At 54.6% G+C, this 23,082-nt stretch overlaps 9 protein-coding genes across 9 annotated transcripts; 6 read left to right on the top strand and 3 right to left on the bottom strand.

Annotated features, from left to right (window-relative positions):
* Positions 1–2,889: 2,889 nt before the first annotated feature.
* On the top strand, positions 2,890–4,057 carry VDBG_08645 (UTR4 protein; the record flags this gene model as incomplete). The annotated part of the gene is made up of 3 exons (XM_003000803.1): positions 2,890–3,107; positions 3,236–3,276; positions 3,401–4,057. 3 exons carry the CDS (start codon positions 3,038–3,040, stop codon positions 4,055–4,057), a joined length of 768 nt encoding a protein of 255 aa, XP_003000849.1.
* Positions 4,058–5,528: 1,471 nt separating this feature from the next.
* VDBG_08644 (60S ribosomal protein L25) lies at positions 5,529–6,282 on the top strand (the record flags this gene model as incomplete). The annotated part of the gene is made up of 4 exons (XM_003000802.1): positions 5,529–5,553; positions 5,712–5,779; positions 5,847–6,139; positions 6,195–6,282. 4 exons carry the CDS (start codon positions 5,529–5,531, stop codon positions 6,280–6,282), a joined length of 474 nt encoding a protein of 157 aa, XP_003000848.1.
* Positions 6,283–6,564: 282 nt separating this feature from the next.
* Positions 6,565–7,034, bottom strand: VDBG_08643 (mitochondrial import inner membrane translocase subunit TIM8; the record flags this gene model as incomplete). Its single annotated transcript, XM_003000801.1, has 2 exons — positions 6,565–6,835; positions 6,917–7,034. The coding sequence occupies 2 exons, from the start codon at positions 7,032–7,034 to the stop codon at positions 6,669–6,671; spliced, it is 285 nt and encodes a 94-aa protein (XP_003000847.1).
* A 433-nt stretch (positions 7,035–7,467) lies between these two features.
* On the top strand, positions 7,468–9,862 carry VDBG_08642 (phosphoribosylamine-glycine ligase; the record flags this gene model as incomplete). The annotated part of the gene is made up of 2 exons (XM_003000800.1): positions 7,468–8,165; positions 8,281–9,862. The coding sequence occupies 2 exons, from the start codon at positions 7,468–7,470 to the stop codon at positions 9,860–9,862; spliced, it is 2,280 nt and encodes a 759-aa protein (XP_003000846.1).
* Positions 9,863–10,181: 319 nt separating this feature from the next.
* On the bottom strand, positions 10,182–12,095 carry VDBG_08641 (magnesium transporter ALR1; the record flags this gene model as incomplete). Its single annotated transcript, XM_003000799.1, has 3 exons — positions 10,182–10,761; positions 10,829–11,357; positions 11,453–12,095. The coding sequence occupies 3 exons, from the start codon at positions 12,093–12,095 to the stop codon at positions 10,182–10,184; spliced, it is 1,752 nt and encodes a 583-aa protein (XP_003000845.1).
* A 989-nt stretch (positions 12,096–13,084) lies between these two features.
* VDBG_08640 (microsomal signal peptidase 12kDa subunit) lies at positions 13,085–13,846 on the top strand (the record flags this gene model as incomplete). The annotated part of the gene is made up of 3 exons (XM_003000798.1): positions 13,085–13,358; positions 13,430–13,489; positions 13,565–13,846. 3 exons carry the CDS (start codon positions 13,308–13,310, stop codon positions 13,751–13,753), a joined length of 300 nt encoding a protein of 99 aa, XP_003000844.1.
* Positions 13,758–14,926, bottom strand: VDBG_08639 (RING-box protein; the record flags this gene model as incomplete). Its single annotated transcript, XM_003000797.1, has 5 exons — positions 13,758–14,074; positions 14,139–14,209; positions 14,292–14,370; positions 14,426–14,694; positions 14,820–14,926. 4 exons carry the CDS (start codon positions 14,534–14,536, stop codon positions 13,976–13,978), a joined length of 360 nt encoding a protein of 119 aa, XP_003000843.1.
* Positions 14,927–15,777: 851 nt separating this feature from the next.
* On the top strand, positions 15,778–16,676 carry VDBG_08638 (predicted protein; the record flags this gene model as incomplete). Its single annotated transcript, XM_003000796.1, has 2 exons — positions 15,778–16,186; positions 16,237–16,676. 2 exons carry the CDS (start codon positions 15,778–15,780, stop codon positions 16,674–16,676), a joined length of 849 nt encoding a protein of 282 aa, XP_003000842.1.
* A 1,038-nt stretch (positions 16,677–17,714) lies between these two features.
* On the top strand, positions 17,715–20,183 carry VDBG_08637 (tyrosyl-DNA phosphodiesterase domain-containing protein; the record flags this gene model as incomplete). Its single annotated transcript, XM_003000795.1, has 9 exons — positions 17,715–18,356; positions 18,423–18,532; positions 18,589–18,661; positions 18,726–18,928; positions 19,034–19,071; positions 19,146–19,219; positions 19,410–19,565; positions 19,644–19,849; positions 19,925–20,183. 9 exons carry the CDS (start codon positions 17,715–17,717, stop codon positions 20,181–20,183), a joined length of 1,761 nt encoding a protein of 586 aa, XP_003000841.1.
* Between the last annotated feature and the right edge of the window lie 2,899 nt (positions 20,184–23,082).

Below are 23,082 nucleotides of genomic sequence, written 5' to 3'. Positions count from 1 at the left end.
AGGGAAATGTGCGAGGTTGCACCGACAGAAGGAGAGGCCTCTTTGACGAAAAAGGAGGGCGAGAGAGGGGGGGTAACGATTATCAACGGTAGAAGGACAGAGATGAGGAAAGCAAGACAGGGTAGCAGGGGCGGAGGAGACGATGTATTAGAGAGGTGAGAGAAGGTGCAGGCACAAGGAGAGACGATGCGGATGTGGCGGGTGGGAAGCTCGGAAGAGTGACAGACAGGGAAGGAAGAGGAGAGAGCAGCCAGCAAGAGAGCGAGCGAGACGGGTGAGAGAGAGAGAGAGAGAGAGAGGAGTGGAGACGATGGGGTGGTGGGATCTGGGAGCTGGAAGCCTGGGGGAGGGCGAGGAACGAGACGGAAAGGGCGGTGGCAGCGGCGGCAGGGCAGGAGGAAGGCCTGGCTTGACTGGTCGACTGGGTCGAGCAACGGGGGGCATGGGAATGGCGATGGCGCTATGGGGTGGGTCGATGGGGCCGGCGTGCAGGATAGAGCGACGACGCAAGCCCAGCAGCCCAGGTGAGGTGGCTGCGACCGTGCGACAGCCAGTGAGCAGCCAAGTTGAGGGACAAGTAAACAAACATGGGTTGCACTTTGCGCACTGTCGGCATGACACGTTGTCGTAACGAACTACGAAGCTAGACGGGGCACGAGGCGCGATACATCAGGTAGCCGATGGCGACAGACATGTTCCCCAGGCCGTGTGCAGTATCGGGCTCGGGACCGTGTGGGGTACGACCATGCGTCAAGTGAGCAACAGGCTGCCAGGGCTCGCTCACCGCCAACACTGCCAGGTACTAGACGGTACGCCCTGGCCAGGTCGTCGCAGTCGCTTCCGGCGCTGGGCTCGCTACCTGTTCTCTTCGTATCGCTCTGGTTCCTGCCGTTCGGCAAGACACGCAACCCACACTGTCTGTGTCTGGGCTGGACCCGGACTCGGACCTGGACCTGGACCTTGGCCCTTCAAGGTTGGACCAGTTCGAACGAATGCGGCAGTCCCTCTGGCACTTCCTCTCTGCTCGTGCTCCTTCGTCTGTTGTCCGTAATCTGCTAATCTACTGCCTCCTGCTCCCCGAACCCGCACCGTGTTTCGCGTCCGCATTCTTTCAAGTGCCCTGTTTCACTCGCCCCGCAGTGTCCCTGATGGAGGCTTCCATTGGCCTACATGGGATGATGAGCTGGACCCCTCGACTGCGCTCATCTCGTCCTGCAGCCTACCTGGCCTACCTACAGCGAGACGCTTGACCTCCAGGTACCTCGTCGAACCTGGGGAATACGCTGGGCAGAGCAATGACCAGGCCGGAAGCAACTTTGTCCCTGCATGAGTCTCAAACAAAGACGCGTCAAGCACCATACCTCGCTCGGGGTTGTGTAGCGGCAGCAGGCGAGCAAGTGACGATCCATGATCCCCCTTTTCCGTGTACTGAATATATTGATCCGTTCAACGGGCAGCAGGAGGGGAATGTTTGAGCGATCAGCTTGGTGAGAGCGTTTCATCTACGCACGGGATGGGGGGGGGGGAGATAAGACACAGTGCCAGCGAGATAATGGTGCCCATACCATTCAGGATCCAAGAGAAGAACCCAGAGGACCCAGAGATAGATGCACTGGTTTGTGAAGACACGCATGCCTGAGATTCGTTGCTCCGGAAAGGGGAAGGGAGGGGGAATTGCACCAGCGTCACCTGTTCGTCGTGGTTCGTCATGGCACCCGGGGCCCGGTTTATCCCCAACAGAAAGAACGAGTCAACCTCCCGAGGCTTGGTCGTGTGACAGAACAGTGCAGGCCCAGAACTGGCTACCTTTAGGTAATACTCCAGGGGCTGGTTGACACGACAGAATCGCTGCGAACATTCCATTTCCGTCTTCATCTTTCGTCATAGTCATACCGTTCGGTACCTGAGCAAAGTAGGCAGGTAGCGAGCGACCTTACCCGGCATGATCTTCCTACCCGTACCATCACGTACCCACGCACGGAGCACCCCGTTCCATCCAGGCCCCCAAATGACGCTGCGTTTCTGGCTTGGAAGCTGATAACGACAATCTTTCCACCCGGTTCGTTATCTGCCACTGATTGTTTTCTAGGCAAATCAAGAGCAGACACGACCGCGGGGCGGACGAGTCCGTCTGATGCTAGTAGCCTGCACCCATACCTGACCCCTACCACGCAGCATGTACGATGAATGGCATTTGTATGTAGGAAGACCCTCATCGGCTGCATACTGGAGGATGCACGATGCTGTGGCAGGCCCACCTCCCGTCCACTACTGTCCGGTCCTCCTACCTGAGCCAACGAGTGTGATGTGAGTGGCAGGCAGGAGGGCCTCAAGCTCGAAGCCGGGGCTGGGTGCAGTGTGACACCTTTTCGCCTCGACAACGCAGTCGGGTGGAGCTCAGTGATGCGTCGGACCCCATCAAAAGGGAGTGTGGTCCTGCACTTCCTATCGACGTATCCAAGTATCCAGTAGTGTCCCAGTAGTGGCTGGGACGCTGAAGCTGTGGTTCATTTCAGGGAGCACTTTCGGAAGGAGAGTGGCCCTCAGTCGTCCTGTCTTGGATGGAGGAGGGTTGGTCAGTGGTAGTTGGACCCGCCAATGGTCCACCGTCGAGCCTTCAGCCGACTCCCCTAACCCCCCCAACCTCCAGACCATGCAGGTCCCTGGCTCCTCCATCTGTCACTACACTTGCTTCCGGCAGCGATACCGAGACTGGCTGCTTGACCGCCTTCTCCTAATTTCGTTGTGCCCATTCTCCTGCATGAATAGAGTCTCCCAACTACCACCCACACCATTGGGGTAGTCGAATCATCGTGAACTGTTTGACCTAGGAATGGTGGTGAAAATTTTCTGTTGACCGGGGGCCAGAGATCGAACAACCAAGAATACCATTACAGCGCACCGCTTCTTCCTAGCCGGTGAAAAATTTCGTACATCTATTTTCCGTTCAGCCTCCCGCACACCCCCGTCCACGGTGCAACTTGGTCTCTCACCGCCGTTGCCATTACCGTTCTCCCTGGCCCGATCGAGACCCGGCATGGCGTCCGCGACCGCAACTACGTCCGCGGCCGACTTGGCGGCCGTGAAGGTTGTCTTGCTGGACATTGGTGGGTTCCGCCCATCCGCACCCTTTCACCTCCCAATCTTACATTACTCCCTCCATTGGCTCCCCTGGCCCCTCGCCCCGTGGTTTGGTAGTGTGATGTGAGAGGCTGATGATTTGTGTTCCTGTCAGAGGGGACTGTTTGTCCGATTTCTTTCGTCAAGGATGTCCTGGTAGGTTCTTCGTCGATATCTGGTCTACGTCGCCTGGGCCGCTGAGCCAACTCACCGCCTTAGATGGCATGGCCAGGCAGCATGTGAGTGGACATGGCATAGCTGACGACGTGGTTTTGCTCAGTTTCCTTACGCACTTCAAGCCCTGCCTGTGACTCTAGACAAGAAGTGGGATAGTCCAGACTTTGCTCCGTACCGCAACGCCTTCCCTGAGCCAGCAGCGTCCTCAAGGCCAGTTTTCGAGGCCCACGTTGCGGACCTTGTCAAGCGTGATGTCAAGGTCTCATACCTCAAGGCCTTGCAAGGCTACCTCTGGCTAGCAGGCTACGAATCAGGGGATATCAAAGCCCCCCTCTTTCCAGACGTCTCTCCGAGCATGCGGGCTTGGCACGATGCTGGCATCAAGCTCATAATTTACTCGTCCGGTTCGGTTCCTGCGCAGAAGCTTCTCTTTGGGCATACCAATGCCTCACCGCCCAGCTTGATTCCCATCATCTCGGACTGGTTCGACACGGTCAACGCTGGGATGAAGATGGAATCTAGCAGCTATACGAGCATTCTCTCCAGATATCCCGACACTCAACCTCAGGAATGGCTTTTCTTGAGCGACAACGTGGATGAGGTTTCCGCCGCACGAGCAGCTGGAATGCACAGTCTTGTCGTGGTGCGCCCGGGCAACGCCCCGCTACCGGAATGCCATGTGGGCGAAGGCCAGGCCGTTCAAACCTTCGAGGGCCTGGCCGTCGGTGGGAAGCGGAACGAATCTTCGAAGAGCTCTTGATGCCGACTCAGACACGCAGTCGAGTATCGCATTATCCCTCTGCCCGCATCCTAGTTTGGGCATGCTTCTCACGGCATATTCTGTATCAGGGCGATGGAGAAGCACCGACGCTGTAGCGACGGGTAGTCTGCAGGTGGATAAATTTGACGCCATTAATTCATGCTTTATTGAGAACAATGGCGAAGTTGTTGCGATCTCCCCCGGCATTGACCTCTTTTCTTGGGGAAAATCGTCAAAGGATTCCGAGGTGGCTCTGTCCGCCTCCAAAGGAAGTACGCCATACCTTATTGGTGTACTTGGTCTGTATGCACGTGTAGCCCAGCAGAGCATGAGTTCAGTCAACGTTCGAGTGAACAGTATCGCGAGTTGTGCACACAACTACGAGAAAGCACGAGAAACAGTGCCGGAAAGATTGCGCTGCCTTCCCTAGGCAGGTCGATCCGTGGTTCACGTAGGAATGCCAAGGTGCGATGCAGCATTCGACCCCGTAGGACAGGGTCGGGAACGTAGTTGAGGACCAAGCTAAGTGAGATGATTTCGAACCGTTCACTGTCTTTCGTCGGCAAAGGGCGTTCCATAAAGTCTTGTTGAAGGATATCGTCGTGTTGGCTATTGAGATCGATGAGTTTCATCTCAAATAAGCCACTTCGCGAGCATTCATTTTCTGTGCTCAGTGCTCCCACCTCGAGCATGCGAAAGTGTTGATCTGGTACCGATGAGGCCGCCTTCATTTGTGTGATAGCAGGCTTCAGCCACTCAAGAAGTACTTTGGAGCTGTCGCCGCCCCTATCGTTTCTCTGCCCTTGAAGGCTGGCCCGTTGATACTCTGCGATGCCGCCAAGGGACGAAATCTCTGCCTCGATAGCTGCTACTAGAACGCTGTCATTGCGCGAGATGGCTTGTTGCCGTCTCTTCTGGAGTGTGTGGTGGGCGTTGATGAGCGTCCGAGTTTCTTTCCTGGATATCGAATGAACTTTGCGCTGTAGAGTTGGGGGGCGGCCTCGAGATAAGCTTGTGGTCGCATGTCTCTGTTTCCTCGCCATACTGGGCGAGTAAGGCACGACAGAAACTTGCTGGTGGTATGTGAAACTGCGAAAGCTGGTGATGCACTTGAGCTCCTGTAGTCTGAGAGGTGAAAATTAGAGCCTTCTTGTCACATGGACCAGTATGTTTGCCTGGTCTCCCTCCAGCTCAGTACTCCACAGACATTGCCTACGTCAGGGAATTATTCCGCAGTTGGTTGAGGACACTTCCTCACGTGATCCGATGGTTCGGTCCCGCTCTAGCACCATGCCTACCAATCACAATTCCCGGTAAGCGGGCCCTCTCCGCTGCCCTAGCGGCTTTTCGAATATCGACACACAAACTTCACTCGTTTGCTTGAAAGAGAAAAAAAGTTCCCCTTCAGCGACTGACCTCGACACCATCCGACACGCCCAACCCGCCTAACACGTCCAGCAACATCGTCGAAATGGCTCCCAAGACGCAGACCAAGGGTAATACAACTTGACCCCAAAATCCTTTTTGCGCAATATGCGTCGCCGCACCAATTTGTTACTCCGGCATTTTCGACACCAGTTGCCTGGGCATCATGCAGCAGCAGACTTTGCGAGTTCTTCACAGAGCGATTGCTGATGCTTCTTCTCTAATCTAGGTGGCGCCTCCAAGGCGCCCAAGGGCTCCAAGCAGGCCAACGCTGCTGCTAAGGCTGCCCTCAAGGGTGTAAGTGCCGGAATCGCCGTTCTACTGAGTGTGTTTCTCACGCGGTCCGCTAATGCTCGATGCGCAGACCAACTCCCAGAAGAAGACCAAGGTCAGGTACACAACCAGCTTCCACCTGCCCAAGACCCTCCAGGTCTCGCGCTCGCCCAAGTACCCCCGCAAGTCGATCCCTCACGAGCCCCGTCTCGATGAGCACAAGGTCATCATCCACCCCCTCAACACCGAGAGCGCCATGAAGAAGATCGAGGAGCACAACACCCTCGTCTTCATCGTCAACATCAAGGCAAACAAGGCCCAGATCAAGCAGGCCCTGAAGAAGCTCTACGACATTGACACTGTCAAGATCAACACCCTCGTCCGGTATGTGTTGGAATCAACCCCAAGTCAGCGCTGCCCACAACTAACCGAAGTGAAGCCCCGACGGTTCCAAGAAGGCCTACGCCCGCCTTACGCCCGACGTCGATGCCCTCGACATTGCTGCCACCAAGCTGGCCCTCGTCTAAAAGGTGATTGGTATCGGTCTGTTCGGTCTACTCGGTGGAGGACTTTCACTCGCAAAGCATGGGCATAGGGCGTCACAGGTTGTCATTTTAAACGCCTGGTGTGGCAACACCATAGGCACCCAAACACAATCGACACGTCGATTTAGTGTAGTCGGCACGCGTACCGAAAACACGTCCACAATCCACATGAACGCCGAATCGCTGAGTCTTTGTAACATGAATTGCGGTGACGATGCCCCTATGATTTGTTTATGTCCCGTCCACAGGGTGGAGTTCGAGCTCTTTTGGACTGCGCATGCGACGAACGTTGTCAATTTAGTACACACAAGATATTCCACTGTTAATGATACAGTGATGCCGTCATGTTTTTGTACAAAATCTTTATTTTAACCAGAACGCATGCTGTTCAGGTGCTTCATGGTCAAGAAGTTGACGTCCAAAAACCTGTCGACGCAGTTTGCTAGACATTTCTCCTCGCCATTGTCCAGCTTGGATCCTCGAATGGAGCCCGTGACACACTTTTTCCAGCAGATCTCGGTGAGCGCATGTGTTTCTACGACAGGTCAGTACGCCTGTATCTGCAGGGACGATCAAGTGGCGGCGGACGAGTGGCCGTAGGCAGTGGGGGACGCACGGGACTGGATCTGCGATCTTTGTGACTCGTTGGCAAGGAACTGACGAAGCTCCTGCTTGTCCTTGTCGTTGAGTTTTTCGAGGTCTGAGTTTTCGATTCCTTGTCGCGAGGCGTCCATTTTGGCAGATCTGAGAGGAACTGGGTGTCAATCGGAGTTGTGATTGAACAAAATCAGGAAACTTACGCTACCGGAGTTCAGTTGATACTGCGGAAGGCTTGAGTGTGCTGTTGTTGTTTTTGCGTTTGGTGAGAATGTGAGACCTTGGAGCAATAGGAGGTCGTCACAGGATTCAACGCTGCGACACCAGGTCTGCTTGCACCTCAGGCCGTCAACCAAGCTCGCACGAAGCTCAGTCATCAAGTGAGCTGCTTATCCATATCTTATCTTCTTATCTGTCGCAATGTGGGGTTGACAGAGGGGTAGTTCAGTTCCCGCTTGCTTCCGCACCCATCAACACAATCAGGCAAGTGGGGGAATTTTTTTTTGTCCCCCAGTCACCCCTCCATCACTCAACCTACCGATATCGCTTCAAAATTTGCCAACCATTGCGATGGCTTCTACCATGCGGATCTTGCTGATTGGTAATGGCGGTCGCGAACATGCGCTCGCCTGGAAGTTGAGCCAGTCCCCCACCGTTGAGGCCATCTTTGCGGTTCCGGGCAATGGTGGCACTGCGACCTGTCCCAAGACCACCAATGTCTCCTCCGTTGCTGCGGACGATTACCCGGCGCTCGTTGCATTCGCCAAGTCCAATGCAATCACATTGGTTGTTCCTGGCCCGGAGGCGCCTCTCGTCGATGGCGTCGAGGGGTACTTCCGCGACGCTGCGATTCCCTGCTTCGGTCCCTCCAAAGAGGCCGCTCGCATGGAGGGCAGCAAGACCTTCTCCAAGGACTTTATGAAGAAGCACGGGATTCCCACCGCCGCTTACGAGAACTTTTCCGACTTCGACCAGGCACTCGCATACCTCGATCGCATATCGCATAATGTCGTCATCAAGGCCACCGGACTCGCCGCCGGCAAGGGCGTCATTATCCCGGCTACCAAAGACGAGGCGAAGGCTGCTCTGAAGCAGATCATGGTCGACAAGGCTTTTGGAGATGCGGACAGGAGGTTGTCATCGAAGATTTCTGACCGGCGACGAGCTCAGCATTCTCACTTTCAGCGACGGTACCCACACCATCTCGCTGCCTCCGGCGCAAGACCACAAGCGGATCGGAGATGGAGACCAGGGCCCGAACACCGGCGGTATGGGCTGCTACGCACCCACCACTATTGCCACGGATGCATTGATTAAACGCATCGAAGATGAGGTTGTGCAGCCTACCATTCGAGGCATGCGCCAAGACGGCATGCCCTTTAGGGGCGTCCTGTTCACTGGGCTCATGATCGGCCCTGACGGACCCAAGACTCTTGAATACAATGTCCGCTTCGGCGACCCAGAGACGCAAACTGTCCTGCCGCTTCTGTCTGCCGATACCGATCTTGCCGAAATCATGCTCGCATGCACGGCGCACGAAGCTCGCCTAGATTGCGTCAAGGTGAAGATCGAGCCAAAATTCAGCGCTACCGTCGTTGTCGCTGCTGGAGGTTATCCCGACGCCTACGCCAAGGGCACGCCGATGAATGTGCAGGCGTCAAGCTCGCCTGACATCACCGTCTTCCACGCCGGAACAATACTCACGGCGGAAGGACAGCTCCAGACTGCGGGCGGTCGGGTTATTGCCGTCAACGCGACGGCTGCCGAGTCCCTAGAGGCAGCGGTCAACAAGGCATACCAGGAGGATATCAAGCTGATCCAGTTTGACAAGATGTACTACCGCAAGGACATCGCTCACCGTGCCTTCCGAAACAAGACCGGGGCTAAGGAGGCGCTCACATACGCCGCCGCCGGCGTGAGCGTCGACGCCGGCAATGATTTTGTGGAGCGTATTAAGAAGGCTGTGAGGGCCACAAGACAGCCTGGTGCAGATGCTGAGATTGGAGGCTTTGGAGGTGAGGTAGATTTGGCCAAGTGTGGCATTCAGATGGAAGATGGTCAGCTTCCCATTGTTGTTGGTGCCATTGACGGCGTGGGTACCAAGCTGCTCATTGCGCAGAAGATGGGCAAACATGACACGGTGGGCATCGACTTGGTCGCCATGAATGTGAACGACCTGGTGGTTCAGGGTGCGCGACCTCTCATGTTCCTTGACTACTATGGTTGCAGCAAGCTGGACCTCAGCACGGCGGCATCCTTCGTTGAGGGTGTGGCGGCGGGCTGCATCGATGCTGGCTGCACGCTGGTCGGCGGAGAGACTGCTGAGATGCCAGGCATGTACCAGAAAGATGACTACGATGCGGCGGGCTGCGCCGTTGGCGTCATGACTGGCCGCCACCGACTTCCGCGTACTCAGGACATGGCACAGGGAGATGTTCTTCTGGGACTTGCTTCAAGTGGTGTGCACTCGAATGGGTTCTCACTCGTTCGCAAAATTGTGGAACGCGAAGGACTGCAATATTCCGACCAGGCGCCTTGGGACCAAGGTCGGAGCGTGGGCGAGAATCTGCTGACACCAACACGAATCTATGTGAAGAGCTTGCGCGGAGTTGTCGAAAAGGGCCTTGTCAAGGGACTCGCACACATCACCGGTGGAGGTCTGATCGACAACGTGCCTCGCATGCTGCCAGACGAACTCGCTGCCGAGATAGACTTGACGTCATGGCAAGTGCCGGCCGTCTTCAAGTGGCTCAAGATCAGCGGTAATGTTGAGGCGCTTCAAATGTGCCGTACATTCAACATGGGCATCGGTATGGTGGTGGCTGTCGGCGTGGACCAAATACAGGATACTGTAGCAGCGTTGGAGGCTGCGGGTGAACAGGTCTCCCGAATTGGGCGGCTTGTGAAGCGAGACGGTGAGGCTTGCGTCATGACAAACCTGAACTCTGTGGTGTGGGAATCATGAGCAGTGGAACTGAACAGTGTCTGTGAAGCGCAATTAGGGGTATTCCAAAGCAAGAACAAAAACATGGAGAGATTGGATGAGAACGCAGCACGCCCTATACTGAGTGTGCATGTCTTGAATTGTTGTCACATCTACGTTGCCCTGGTCCTCAGCCTGGCAGACAGAGTTTCTTTGGTTTTGTTAAGAGCGTATATATTGATACCTAGGAAAGCGTTTCTAATTTTCATCAAGCAGTTGAAACCCTCGTGTGCCGGATCATTGTGTGTGTGTGTGTGTGCACGAACTAAGCTGGAAGATGTATCGGGTTCTTACCATGCCGTCATATGTACCTGGCTCTGCGAGCCCATACCAAGATGACGATACAGAAGAAGAACAGGCTGCCCATAATGGTGAAGAATGGAATCACGTTCGGACCATCCTGGAAAGGCACGCGGACATTCATGCCGAACAAGCCACTTACGAGGTTCATCGGCACCAGGATTGAGGCAAGAAATGTGATCTTGCTCAGCACCCGGTTGGTGTCTGTTCCCTGTGCAATGTTGTTGATGGATAGCTGTGCAAGGTAGTTGCTGTGAGAACGAGACAGGATCTTCTCGAAGTGTCCGAGGTTTGTGACCATCGTGACCACGTGATCCTGTATATCGCCGAGGTACAAGCCAATATCCATCCGAGGTGTCACCTTGTAGTTTTCGTTGCAGCGCTTGGTGAAACCACGGAGTACGTCAGCCTTTCCTCCAAGCAGACGCATCAATGCCATGCAGTTCTTGCACACTCGCCCGATGGACCGCAAGAAGACGCTTGAATCGCCTTCGCGAATGACGAAGACTTCATCTTCAATCGAGTCAGCCTCCAGCTCAATCTTTCGAATGATTGGCGCAAAGCAATCAACAATGTCGTCACTGATGAATAAGAAGACAACGATTAGCGTCGCTAGGGAGTAATGCTCTCGGCAACAGACGGACTTACATCATCGCGTAACAAATCCAGTCACTGCTGAGAGCAACATAATCCTTCAACAAAGCAATCCTCTTCCTAACGTGGGAAGCATGAGCATTTGGTTGAAAGCTGAAGCTCAAAGTCCCTTCTCTGAACACAACAACGTAGATATTGAATGGCTCATACTCTTGCCCATCGTCTTCTTCTACTGTCTGAAACGAGCGAAAGCTCGCGAAGTAGTAGGAAGGAAAAAGCTCGATCTTTTCGCGCGCCTCCTGAGTGGTGATATCCTCAATCGTAAGAGGGTGGATCCCGAATGCCTTGCAAATGGCTTGGACTTCTTCTTTTGTTGGGTTGTTGACATTGAGCCACCAGACACCGTCTGATTCGTTTGGCGGCAAAGCAAACAACCCCCGAACATCCTCTCCTGGTAGAACCAGGTCACCAAAGTCTTGAGCATGGATGGTGGACTCCCAAGCCGAGGAGAAGAAGCTGAAACGGTTCTTATCAATGGACGGCTGCTGAGGAGCCCTTAACTCGTCAGCCAGAGTGGGTTTTTCTTTGTTGTCGTCCGCCATCGATGACTCGGAGGGCATGTCAAGGATGTCTCCATCTAGAGTGGCCAACTGGATCCCATCAGGGCGCAGCTGGAACCTTGGGGTCGTAAATCCGCAAAGCTTCTGTCCACAGTCTCCTGTTTGCTGAGAGCACGTGCAGCAGACTCAGACTGCAAGAAGTTCTCCAGGTAGTCGAAATCAATGTACAACTGATCCTTCCTGCCCTTGTCCTGAAGTGGAAAGCAAACGTCTTCCTCGGCTGTGTGATTCGAGTCCATACTGACGGCGTCATCATCCACAGTGCGCGGCCTGCTTCGACGACTGGCAATGGAAATAGCTCGATGTAGTTCAGTTTCCTCAGGTCTCGGTTCCGAAAACGACATCTCACGTTCGCGACGGCGAGCTTCGGCAAAGGCCTTGACAGAGTTGGGAGGCGAGATCGAACGCTGCTCGCCAATAGTCTCCACCGTAGGCCGCCGAGGGCGCCGGGTAGTGGGTGATGCCTGATCGATCTCGTCGTCCAAGATTGCCTCCTCTGAGCTTTTTAGTCGATTTTTGGAATTGTCCGGTGCCTGATCATCGTCGGCGGCCAGAAGACGAGCACCGTACAGCGAATCGAAGGTACCTCGACGGACCCGCTCATGTTGCTGTGAAGAGGGTGGTTGATGTCTGTGGTCATCCAGCTCAGGGATAGGCGTCTTGAAGCCCACATCGGAGCCGTTTTCCTCGTGATCCGACATTTTGTTAAACCAGATGGGGTCGGAGTTGGAGTTGGGGTCGTGAGAGTTGGTGTTTTAAAGATGGAATCTAACAATTAAGCAGCGCTTGATCGAATTGTGCCGGCAGGAGCCCCTGCGTCTGAACTCAGATATTGGCTCCCATAACTTGACTAGCCGAAGCGAATATCGCTGCCGGGTAGCTGGCTACAGCTGTAGCGCACTGCGCGCATAGATCGTGGATATGTTTCGCTGTCCAGACCCAAGGCAGGCGTCGTATTCTGCCGAGGCGACAGTCAGGGTGCTTGGTTTTGTCGCTGCAGAGTTTGGTCGCGATTGTCGGGCAAAGTTTACTTAAGGCGGCTTCTTGTTCACTCCACTGTAGACCCAGAATCCAGGACCTAGGAGCGAACGGGTAGGGAAGAGCTGAAGCGGGGCGAGTGAAGCCAACTTGGTGGTGTTCTGACGACTAGAGATGTGTTGTTGGGTCTTGCGACCTTCTGTGTTCAATTCGACGCGGGCGGGTGGGCGTCGTGAAGCCAGAAGAGTTCAGATGTAGTGATGAGGTGATCGTGATTTTGGACCAAAGTCAGAGTGCCAAATAACGAGCTTGACCTTCCCTAGACTCGATAAAACCGAGGAGTGCGTGAATTGGAGACACGAATGAATTGGTAACTGATGCGGTTGTTGTGTTTGCAGTTGAGGTTGAGAGACTGGGCGGGTGCAGACGAAAGGAGGAGAGTGGGAAAGGTGAAGCAACGAAATGTCGAAGTCAAAGAATGGACGTCGTTCATTGGGGCTGATATCCCTCTCCCAAGAGGTGGGAGGCCAGAAAATTTAGTCAGGAACTGCCTAACTTGCGTAAGGCTCTCGGGCAGGTTCCGCGGTTGGGGCATGCTTCGGAACATGTCCGATGCGTCGTCATTTTGGTGGGAGGAATGATTATGGGCTTCCGTCGGCTCGAATTCATACTGTGCACCACCCAAGGCAAGGTAGCCACTCGTCCCGATAGCATCACAAGCATCGCTTACCTAAGGAACACCACGTTGCAGCACGCCCATCCTGCGACCGCATCGCGATACAGGCTGTTGCATCCGCTTCTCAATTCTCAAGCTATCCCGGGCACTTCTGGGAGGAACACTTTGAATTGATCGCCCGGCTCCTCGTTGTATCACCATTTCTTGTCCACTTTCTACGGACAACTCCCGATCTTGCCTGACGCAAGGTCGCATCGCCATGGCTGAACAGATTCTGGACCAAGTTCGGGATCTCGCCGAGGGCCAGATTGTATGTTGTCATAGGCGGATCAGTCCAACCCTTGGCGCTCCCTCCCGCTGACCCATCTGTGTTACCAACAGGACTTTGAAGGACAAAAGAAGGCCGAGCTCTTGTCTACTTTTCTGCTCTCTGCCTTCGGGGTACGTCTCGTCTTTGCTGCCTGAGACCAACCTTGATGGCTACCATTCGCTGATCGCACCGTCTTTGTGTTTCAGGTACTCACGTTTGTCGTCGGCTTCATCCTCCAAGATATCAAGCTGGCTGTTTACATTGGGCTTGGCGGCACGGCCTTGACGTTCCTTGTTGTCGTGCCACCTTGGCCATTCTACAACCGGCACCCAGTGAAGTGGCTGGAACCACAAGGTGCTGTCGGCGACACCACAGTCGTGGAGAAGACGGGATGACGAGCGGGAGTAAAATGGATGAGATGATGACAATGGTTCATATCAAAGTACGCGAGTTCCGTGGTGTCAGAAGCGCTATTCGTGCTGGCTGTTGGTCCATGATATCATGCTCTTCAGCCCTCGTTGTTTCCACCTCCCATTGTTGCCGCCGCCCCATCGGATGTACGTTCCCTGCCTGCGTGCTTCCCGCCGACGGGCCCTTGGGCAAATCCCCGTCTCTCCTTAACGGCCATACTTTTGAAATTCCCAGTCACGATTGTCCAGAGGACATACTTGTCGAGTCTTGAGCCATCGCGATATGCAATGGAAGTGGAATGCGTGCTATAGCTTCGTCAGCGACACCCCTCCATAACATGAGGCAGTCCGGGGAGCGGGCACTGCTCACGTTGCATATCCCCCAAGCCACCGTACACTCCTCACTAATCGCCGAGGCCTGGTTGGCCTGGCACTCGATACCTGGATGAGACCATTGCTGTTAGCGGGCCAGTCTTGAAAGTTTGTCGGAGCCACGTCTGTCCCTGCCAGATATCAAACTTACAAAGATCCATAATGTGGTTTCTGCAGATGGCGCAGTTGTCGACAACAATATCCCAAGCCCACAACGCAACAGCATTCCACTATCATCGTAAGTCAGCCAAGTGTGTGCTGTCTGCAAAGACTGTCCGGCCCGACCTTTTTGACCTCAAAGCGCTTCTTTCCATCGGTGGCTTTACCCTCTGAGCCACTGGATTTCTTCGTAGCGACTGCCTGGACGGGAGCGTCCGTCATGTCCACGTCGGCCATGACTCGCTAGTGATTCCGCGGGGGTTGATAATGCGTTCGATAGAGTTGAAGTTGCCGTGAAGTGTGATACGAATATTGTGACAAGAACCGTGTGAATTTGGTCGTTGGATGGAGAGCGGTATAGATCGAAGTCAGAGTCCAGGAAGTTCCCTCAAGGTCTAGACAACTCGGTAAGCTAAGCTCGGAGCGACACCGCGGGGGACGATTGCCAGCTGCTGTCGGACGGCGTGACGCCTGCAAGGAAGGGACAAGGACGGGTCAAGTCACGGAATTCTGAGCCGACGTACCTAGGTAGGTAGGTAGCAAGAGAAAAGCTTGTCTGGTCGAATGTTGCTGGGGTGTTCGAGGAGACGCTTTTCGGGCAAGTTGGATGGAGGCACCTGCTTTGGTAACTACTACTCAAGGTAGGTACTCTCTTTGGAGGGGTGGCGGGAACCTGAACTGATCGCCTACCCAATAGGGTGCTCAGAGCACAGTGCCAAAACTAGACCTTCCAATTCCAACGTCCCTGCTTGTTGACCCAGGTAGGTACCCAGAACACACGCCCTTTTGCTAGCAGGCATGCTATTTGTATAGTGCGTATGTCTATAGGCTACAACCGCCTCATGGTCTCATTTTCCCAGGTGCTCGATGACGAGAGGTTGTTGCTTTGTGTACCTTACTAGAGATGAGTTAGAATACCTTTGGGCAGAATGGCGGTCTGTGCATTTTCCACAGACAGTTGCTTGGTCGAGGGGAGCGGACGGCAAGGTTGGCTGTCGATCACGTGCCGTGCCAGCGTTGCTCCTAACCCACGTCACCAAGCTGAGCCAGCGTACCGCCTACTTTACCCCTCGGCCCACATTACACACATGCACATCCTGTCATCTGCGTTCAACATCCGCTTTCGTCAACCAACAGGGCTGCTTGGCTACTTCCACAGCCTACTTCTGTGTCAAGGGTTGCCTCCAACCCAACGTCTTGCCTCTCCACCATGATCCGGATTCTTTGCACCTACATCACAATCACCGACATATCCATCTCATTTCGACATCAGCTGGGCATCCCATAACACGCACGTGCATTGCCAACTGGCGCAACAAACGCGCGCCCGAGGCTGGCTTCCCCCTCACGAACTAGGCGCCTGCTAACACCCAAAACGTCAGTTCCGTCACCTCGCGCGACCTTTGCCTTCTCTTGGCGGACTTGGCTCTTCCATACCATCAAATATTGTAACATCTGCGCCGAAATCCAGTACAGCAATGGAGCAGGCAAAACCTACGCCGTCGCGCCGTCGCGCCGCCCGAAATAACGGCAAACCCGCTTTGCAGAGGATGTATGCATCTGAGAACGACTTGCCAGTGACTTCGAAGATGGATATGATCAGGGCCCTCAACCGTCCACACCTCAAAGTCGGCTCTCCCGCATTTGATATGCAGCTGTCGCTTTCAGCAGGCTCTGCGAAGCTTCCGCGCGCCGCGATCACATCAAATGCCATCATCAGTAGTCACAACAGGCTCGTCCCAGCATCGACACCTCCTCCCGACTTCGCACGAACTGTGCGCCAGACCACTCCGAACAGCGCCGCCGTACCCAGGCTACCGTCTTCAGCCGCTTTCGCTGGCGCTACGTTCCACGCTTCTCCGGCACCATCTGCTTTGCCGATACCAAGTTTCTACAAGCCATTTGCTGGATCGCCTAGTACGCAGACTCGCCGCCAGACGCCCAGCAGCAGCCATCTCCGCCCGCTACAGAGCCAGAAATGCCGACTCCGCGGCGGCCACTAGCCAACGAGGCGCGTGAGTCACCACTGGAGGCTATGTTCAGAGCCGATCGTGCGGAGAAGGAGAAGGCTCGTCGCCCTAGCTTCGTCAGCGATGCTTCTACCAGCCGACATCTGTTTTCTCCCAACGCTATGCCCCAAGGATCTCAAACAATGCCCCGACAGCATTACGGATTGCCCAGAGACAAGCCTTTTCGCAGCGTTCCTCATCCGGTATCCCCATGGCAGAGCTTGACGGTGTTCCAGGACGGCCGGTTGGGCCTGCCTTTTCCACTCCCTATCAAGATCGCATACGCGCAGCAGGCGGCCCAGTCCCAGAACCCACAAACAATGGAGTCTCGCCGTCGCAGCTTCACGGAGATCCAACAGAAGCCCTGAAAAAATATCTGTTCGGCCCCAAGAATTCGGGCTCAGAAACGACATCTTCAGCCCTCCCAAATGAGGCCCTCGTGAGTTCTTCCGCGCCTGCCAGCCGGCCTGCGGGGCTTGCTAGCAATGGAGGATGACTTGAGGCGAATTCTTAAATTGTCTTGATTGGGACCTCTTGATTTCATGTCTCTGTTCATTTACGACAGTCTTCGCGGGAAAGCTTTGCAGCACATGATTGTTCTCACTGCGGTGCAAGGGTTAAGGATGTTTTTTTTTTGGCTTGCGTGGGAGGACCATGGTTGCCGGCGTCGGATTGATCTCGTACATCCGAGACCCGGATTCGCTACTTTGAGGGAACGTCAACCAGGCAAGGCTTGGTACATGGTTTCAGGGCGCACCGTACAGCGTGTCTCCTTTGTGCTCGCTTGTGCACATTAGCCACACGATGGTCAGATCATGACAAGGACAGCGAAACTACCACTGTATACAATCCTTACCAATTTCTTCCCCTCTGGGCGTTGTGAACGCCTGACAAACTGTTTTAAGTCGTATGATGTTAGTAATGTATTCGTTGTAAGATCACTGCAGTCTAATGACTTAGCGCTTGGTCAGTGCATTGATGGGCCATCACGTCGAAGGCATTGGACAATTTCCCCTGTCCCTGTGAATGCGAAGAATTGCTTTGATATTAGGCAGATACGATGTCACGTGGTCTCGTGGTCAAGTCGCGTTTGGTGTGGCGCAGGTGTAAGGACGTGTAGACCACCTCCGCCAAGGGTCACGAATTCTCATCCGAACCTCGCACGTGGCCTTGGTCTGTCGCGCGTAAAACCAAGGTCATTTAATCCAAAGAATCATTTTGCCGGTCAGCGTGTTTTGAGTGCTGGTAGAGCTCATAGTGCTCTATCCCAAATACCGAAGTACTCGCACGCCTGGTCCAATTTTGCCGGCCTCCCTCGTAGGCAAGGAAGAAGCCATAACCCATCATTGCCATTCAACGAACCTTTCGAGAACGAGGGGTAGCTCTCGGGAAATCCAAACCCAAAGATGGCGTCACCGTCGCCAAACCAGCAACCTGAAGAAACTCCCTACCAAGATGTCAACGGCGATTATGACGAAGACGAGGCCCTCAAAGCTGCTATCGCATCATCTCTAAAGCAGGAAGCAGAAAAGCCCAGAACCTCGGAGCAGAAGCCTACACCCAAAGGCACCAAGACTCTAGACCAGGTAGTCAAGGTCGTCGGTCCGGACTCCTGGTTGCTGGATAGGAAGAAAATGGAAGAGGCGCGCCTACAGCGGCTTCGCAAACGAACGGCTGAAGATGCCTCGCTTGATGGGCCGCAAGGCAAACGACTGAAAATACCAGCAACACCAGGATCGACTGATCCAACTACATTGAGGCAGGATGCGTCAGCTTCGATTTTAATGGGTGTCACGACCTCGAATAGAAATCAAGTCACGCGCCAAGTACCGGAGCTACGCTTCCCGAGAGGAGTCGTCAAAAGGACGTGGGTGCATGGTTTTCCGCGCACAAATGACGACATCAAGATTGAAGAAGTCCTCGAGAAGGACAAGCTCGAGCTAGCTGTCGTGTCATCTTTCCAATGGGATGAGCCCTGGTTACTTTCCAAAGTCGACACTGCCAGAACAAGAATGGTATTCATTGCGTATGCAAAGAACGGTGCCGAGGTATGACCCATGTTCGGCGTGCTCTCAACCAAGAGGTCGAGAGTTCAGTCGCTGACCATATAGCAGCAAGAGACATTGAGAGCCAGCGTACCGAGCAGCCGAATCAAACTCTGCTTTCCTCCCATGTACGGCATTGGCTGTATGCACTCAAAGTTGCAACTGTTGAAGTACCAAAAGTAATCGATTGGCCTCTCCGCACATATACTTCTCACGATTCACTGACAATTGTCAGTCACTTGCGCATTGTTGTGCCATCTGGTAACCTGGTCCCTTACGACTGGGGAGAGACGGGAGTACTCGAGAACGTATGTTCCATCAAAAAGCTCCGGCCTCACACTCCATCTACGGATCAGTCTGCTGACAGTATAGATGGTTTTTCTTATTGATCTCCCACGAATCGTTCAAGCGTCAGGTGATGGAGATGCAATCCGAGGAAATGATGCCGCGGGAGTTTCCTTTGGCACCGAGCTGCGACGCTTCCTTCGGGCACAGGGACTGGACGAAAGTCTGGTCAAGAGCCTCGATAACTTCGACTTCACTGAGACGGAGCGCTTCCGTTTCATTCACACCATGTAAGCTTTCACGGACCATCACGGCCTGCGCTGCATCTTCCCTGCGAGATTCATGCTCTGGCTTGGAGCCTCGTATCATTGCTTTGTGCTGACTGATGCTGGCAGTGCTGGAGGCCACACGGACCAACTATCCGGGGAGACAGGTAGGACATCCTGTCTACATCGTGATGCCTCTTACAAGACGCACTGACTACTGGGTTCTGATAACTTGGCGTAGGATACCATGGTTTGAGCCGTGCCGTGCATTCATTGGGCTTGTCAACCGATGAGCCTATCACAGTTGACTATGTGGTAAGGAAACATGACCCCAGGCATTCAAAGAGGTCTTTCAATGGACAAAACTGACGATTTCATACTTACAGACGTCATCACTGGGTTCGATCGATAATTCGTTCATCAAGACGATATACACGGCGTGTCAAGGTACGTCAAACGGAGACTTGTTCTTCCTTGAGTTCACGAGGATCTTATCTTCCACCAGGCTCAACAAGATCAAAACGATGGAGGGAACCAGCCCAGCCGGCGGAACACCAAAACCGCACTCAATGCGACAGATAGCCAGAAGGCGCTCGGGGTTAAGATGCGGATATACTTTCCCACGGAAGACACAGTCGCGAGAAGCCGAGGCGGCAAGGCTGTAAGTGAACTCAGCTCGACTGAAAAGTGCTCGCGCCGACGTCCATGGGTCATTTCCGGCTAACTATATGTGCCATAGGCTGGCGGCACAATCTGTTTCCAAGAGAAGTGGTGGGGCTCTGCAACGTTCCCACGAGAAATGCTTCGAGATTCGATCAGTACAAGGCCTGGAGTTCTCATGCACGACAAAATCATTTTTGTGCAGCCCAACAGTACAGGTGGCCAAGACGACCCAGGAGCGGGATGGGCCTACGTCGGGAGTGCCAACTTGTCGGAAAGCGCGTGGTGAGTCGCAGCATGCCACACTTGGACGTACAGTGTACGCGTCTCGCCCCTGACTGACTTGGACATCTTCTACAGGGGTCGACTCACAAAAGAGCGGGGATCCGGCAGGGCAAAACTCACGTGCCGAAACTGGGAATGCGGCGTCCTCGTCCCCACTCGGACCACAGGCGATCGTTCAAGCGGGGGGCTTAGCGGTGCAGGCGAGGCTGGGAAGATGCTCGAGGCATTTCGAGGAGCGGTGCCGGTACCCATGGTAGCACCGTCAAGGGCCTATGGCACTTCATCGAATGACACGGCTGCTGATCGACCGTGGCTCTTCATGAAGCGCTATTAGGCTGTCTCGCAGTGTAGTTAACATGAGGCACATATTATGCCCGAAACGAAAGGGAGGACCGACTTACGTCTTTATGGCGGTGGGAGGACATGTATCCTTGCTTGGGTTGCTTTTGTGCTCAAGCATTACGTACAGTACAAACCTGGGCACCCGATGATGGCATTGTGATTGTCCTACATGGTACTCACGTAGCCCGCCGCTACAGGTGACAGAGCAAGGCAGCGAGCTGGCCAGGGCTGGGCGTGGCCTCTTGATGTTCATACTCGCACACAAATAGGACCCATGCTACCCGTCCCAGATGATTGAGATCGTTTTCAGGGTCAGCGAGTTCGGCAAGGATACTAAAAGTAATCAGTGCTAGGTCGAGGGTACGCGGCGTTCTGAACAGGTGAGAGGTAATGTCACGGCGAGGCGAGACAAGCCTTTCCAGTTCCTCCCCCGGGGCTGAGGCAACAAACGATTCCTCCTTGCTGCATGTACCTTCCACCTACATGTACGTACTTGTACGGTATATCCCTGCCCGTAGGACATTACTGTACATGTACATCTGAGTCCCTGCAAAGTGGGGAGGGACAGGGAGCGCAGGGCGCAGCCTCGCGGGCGCATGTGCAGACTAGCGTCGAAACGTACAGACCCCGCAGCTTGTCAGACCGCCTAGATAGTAGCTGCCTGCCCTTAAGGGTGTACGAGTCCACAGTAGCTTGTTGACAGCGGTTCGTGAAGGCTCGTGGAGAGGCGGGCCAAGGTCCTACTCGCTAAGGGGTGGGTGACATTCCTGGAATGGCGCTTGCTCACGCTTGTGTGGCCCAGACGTGCTCGATCTTTGCGAGTACCATGTACGACTGCCCATACCTTAAACGTGACAGGGCCTGTGACAAGCCGACCAGGACGACGAGGTAGGCCAAAGACCACACTGACAGTCGTACATATCCACAGCCATTAGATGGGCATGCTGCATCCATAATTACCAGGGCACCCGTTCTTCTATATCTCGACTCCTCAGCTGCACGACTGAATGGCAGGCGGACGCTACCCTGGTAGTCTGGTGCGAGGGTGGATACTCGTGTCAAAACTCGACAAACCCACCGGCTTGGATTCGAAATGAGGATCACGAGCAGAACGACCTCGCAACGAAAACCAATATCGACAAGTTGGCATAGACTGGGGCTGGCATGGACCAAATGAAAGAAAAAAAAGCCCCGGGTTTGTCACGGCACCGCCTTCTCGGCACCAAAATACATCCGACTGAGCAGGGCTCGGAGCCTGCTCCGTGCTGGCACCATTGGTTCCATATCCACCTAATCGCCTGCGGTTGATTCCAACACCAGCAGGGCTGCCATGCTGGTGGTCCGTCTAGGGCATCCAATTACCCTGTCCTAGAAGTTGGCCTTGCCGGGATCCTCTCTATCTCGGAACATGCCAGTTGGTGACGGATATGAAATGAAGGAGCACATCGAAGGACACGATGCACCTAATGCATTCGAGAGAAAGACAAGAGAGTGATCCGCCGTCCTGGCGGCCTTGTGGCCTGGCTTTGGTGCACAGTGGGTGGTCCACTTACTAGTTGTACCACTCCTAGGATCTCCAGGTCCCCTGCGTCCCCTTGATCACGTTCCGTCTCGAAACACCCACCCTCCCGGAGATGTGAGGTCGAGACCTAATGTACCTGAGCAGGCACTGACAGCAGCAACACATGGCCCAGTACCCAACAAGGCATCTATCCAGGTAGCGTGTACGTTGGGGACACATGAGCCCTACATGGGAGGGCGGGTGGATCGAAGAAAGAGGTGCGTTGGGAGAGGAGAGGAGGGAGGGGGAGGCGAATATGCCGCAGCCCAAGCCAGCGTTGCATTCACAGTAACCGTGGCAGTAGCGCAACCTACCGGGTTCGTCTTCCGAGTGCTGGCCCCAATGTTGACAGCCAGCGTCGATTTTAGAGTTAGGCTCCGTCATGACAAGTGCCGGCCGGTCTCAGGCGCTAGACCCAAGAACAGCGGGCATTATTCGTCAGAGCTGCTTGGAGCTTGTACCCAAGCTTGAACCTGGACTTGGAGAGGGGAGCCGATAGCCGCAAAAGCAGACGCACGAGGGACAGACTGGAGGACTGAGAACAGGCACCGTGCTCATCCAGTTGATACAGCAAAGAAGTGGCCCGGCAACCCGGCACCGTGGTGCTGCAGTGGATGTGCGCAGGAAATGGGCCCCTTTTCACCAGCTCCCTCCCCCCCCCCTTCCCGCAGCATTGAAACTGTTTTCAGAGGATGCGCGTGTATAGGTGGTGTATGTGCCTCCTGGTCGGGTTTCAGCGGAAGCGCAGAATATTTGTTATGCTTCTCGGCAATGCCTGATGCCTTCTGTGCATAAAGCTCCTCGTCGGCAAGAGAAGGCGAGCCTGCGCCGATCATCCCATGAAACTAGTCCACCCTGCACTGCTGGACGACAGAAAGCAATACAGAGCATCACGATGTAGGGAAAGAGGGACGCGTGTGAGCACAGCGAGAGTGCGTCTGCTGTAATGAGTACATGGAACAGTTGGGTTCCTGTGGATAACTAATATGTGCCCGGGTTGGACCATTAATGGGGAGTAGGAGAAGGAGAGAGGGGTGGATCGGGGGGTGGGCAGGCAGGTGTCGATCTCCTCAGTGGATCAAGCCCCCCAGTGGTGTGCCTGAGGGAGGTACTAGCACGAGACACGCAAGGGCAAGTAGGTACTTCCAGGTGCTGTCGTCAACCATGGCGAGCGCATAGTGCCTTGTATCTCAGAGGGACAATTTTGCCAAGACAGACCACTAAGCCACATCGACGGCCGAGAAGACGCAGCCACCTATACACAAGCAAAGAACCGTTCGTCGCACCTGGGTACTTGCCGGCCTAGGGAGGTAAGCAAGTGAGCTTCTGG

Source organism: Verticillium alfalfae, genomic scaffold, assembly GCF_000150825.1.
Source record: "Verticillium alfalfae VaMs.102 supercont1.13 genomic scaffold, whole genome shotgun sequence".
NCBI classification, from domain to species: domain Eukaryota; kingdom Fungi; phylum Ascomycota; class Sordariomycetes; order Glomerellales; family Plectosphaerellaceae; genus Verticillium; species Verticillium alfalfae.
This window is presented reverse-complemented; position numbering and strand designations above follow the sequence as displayed.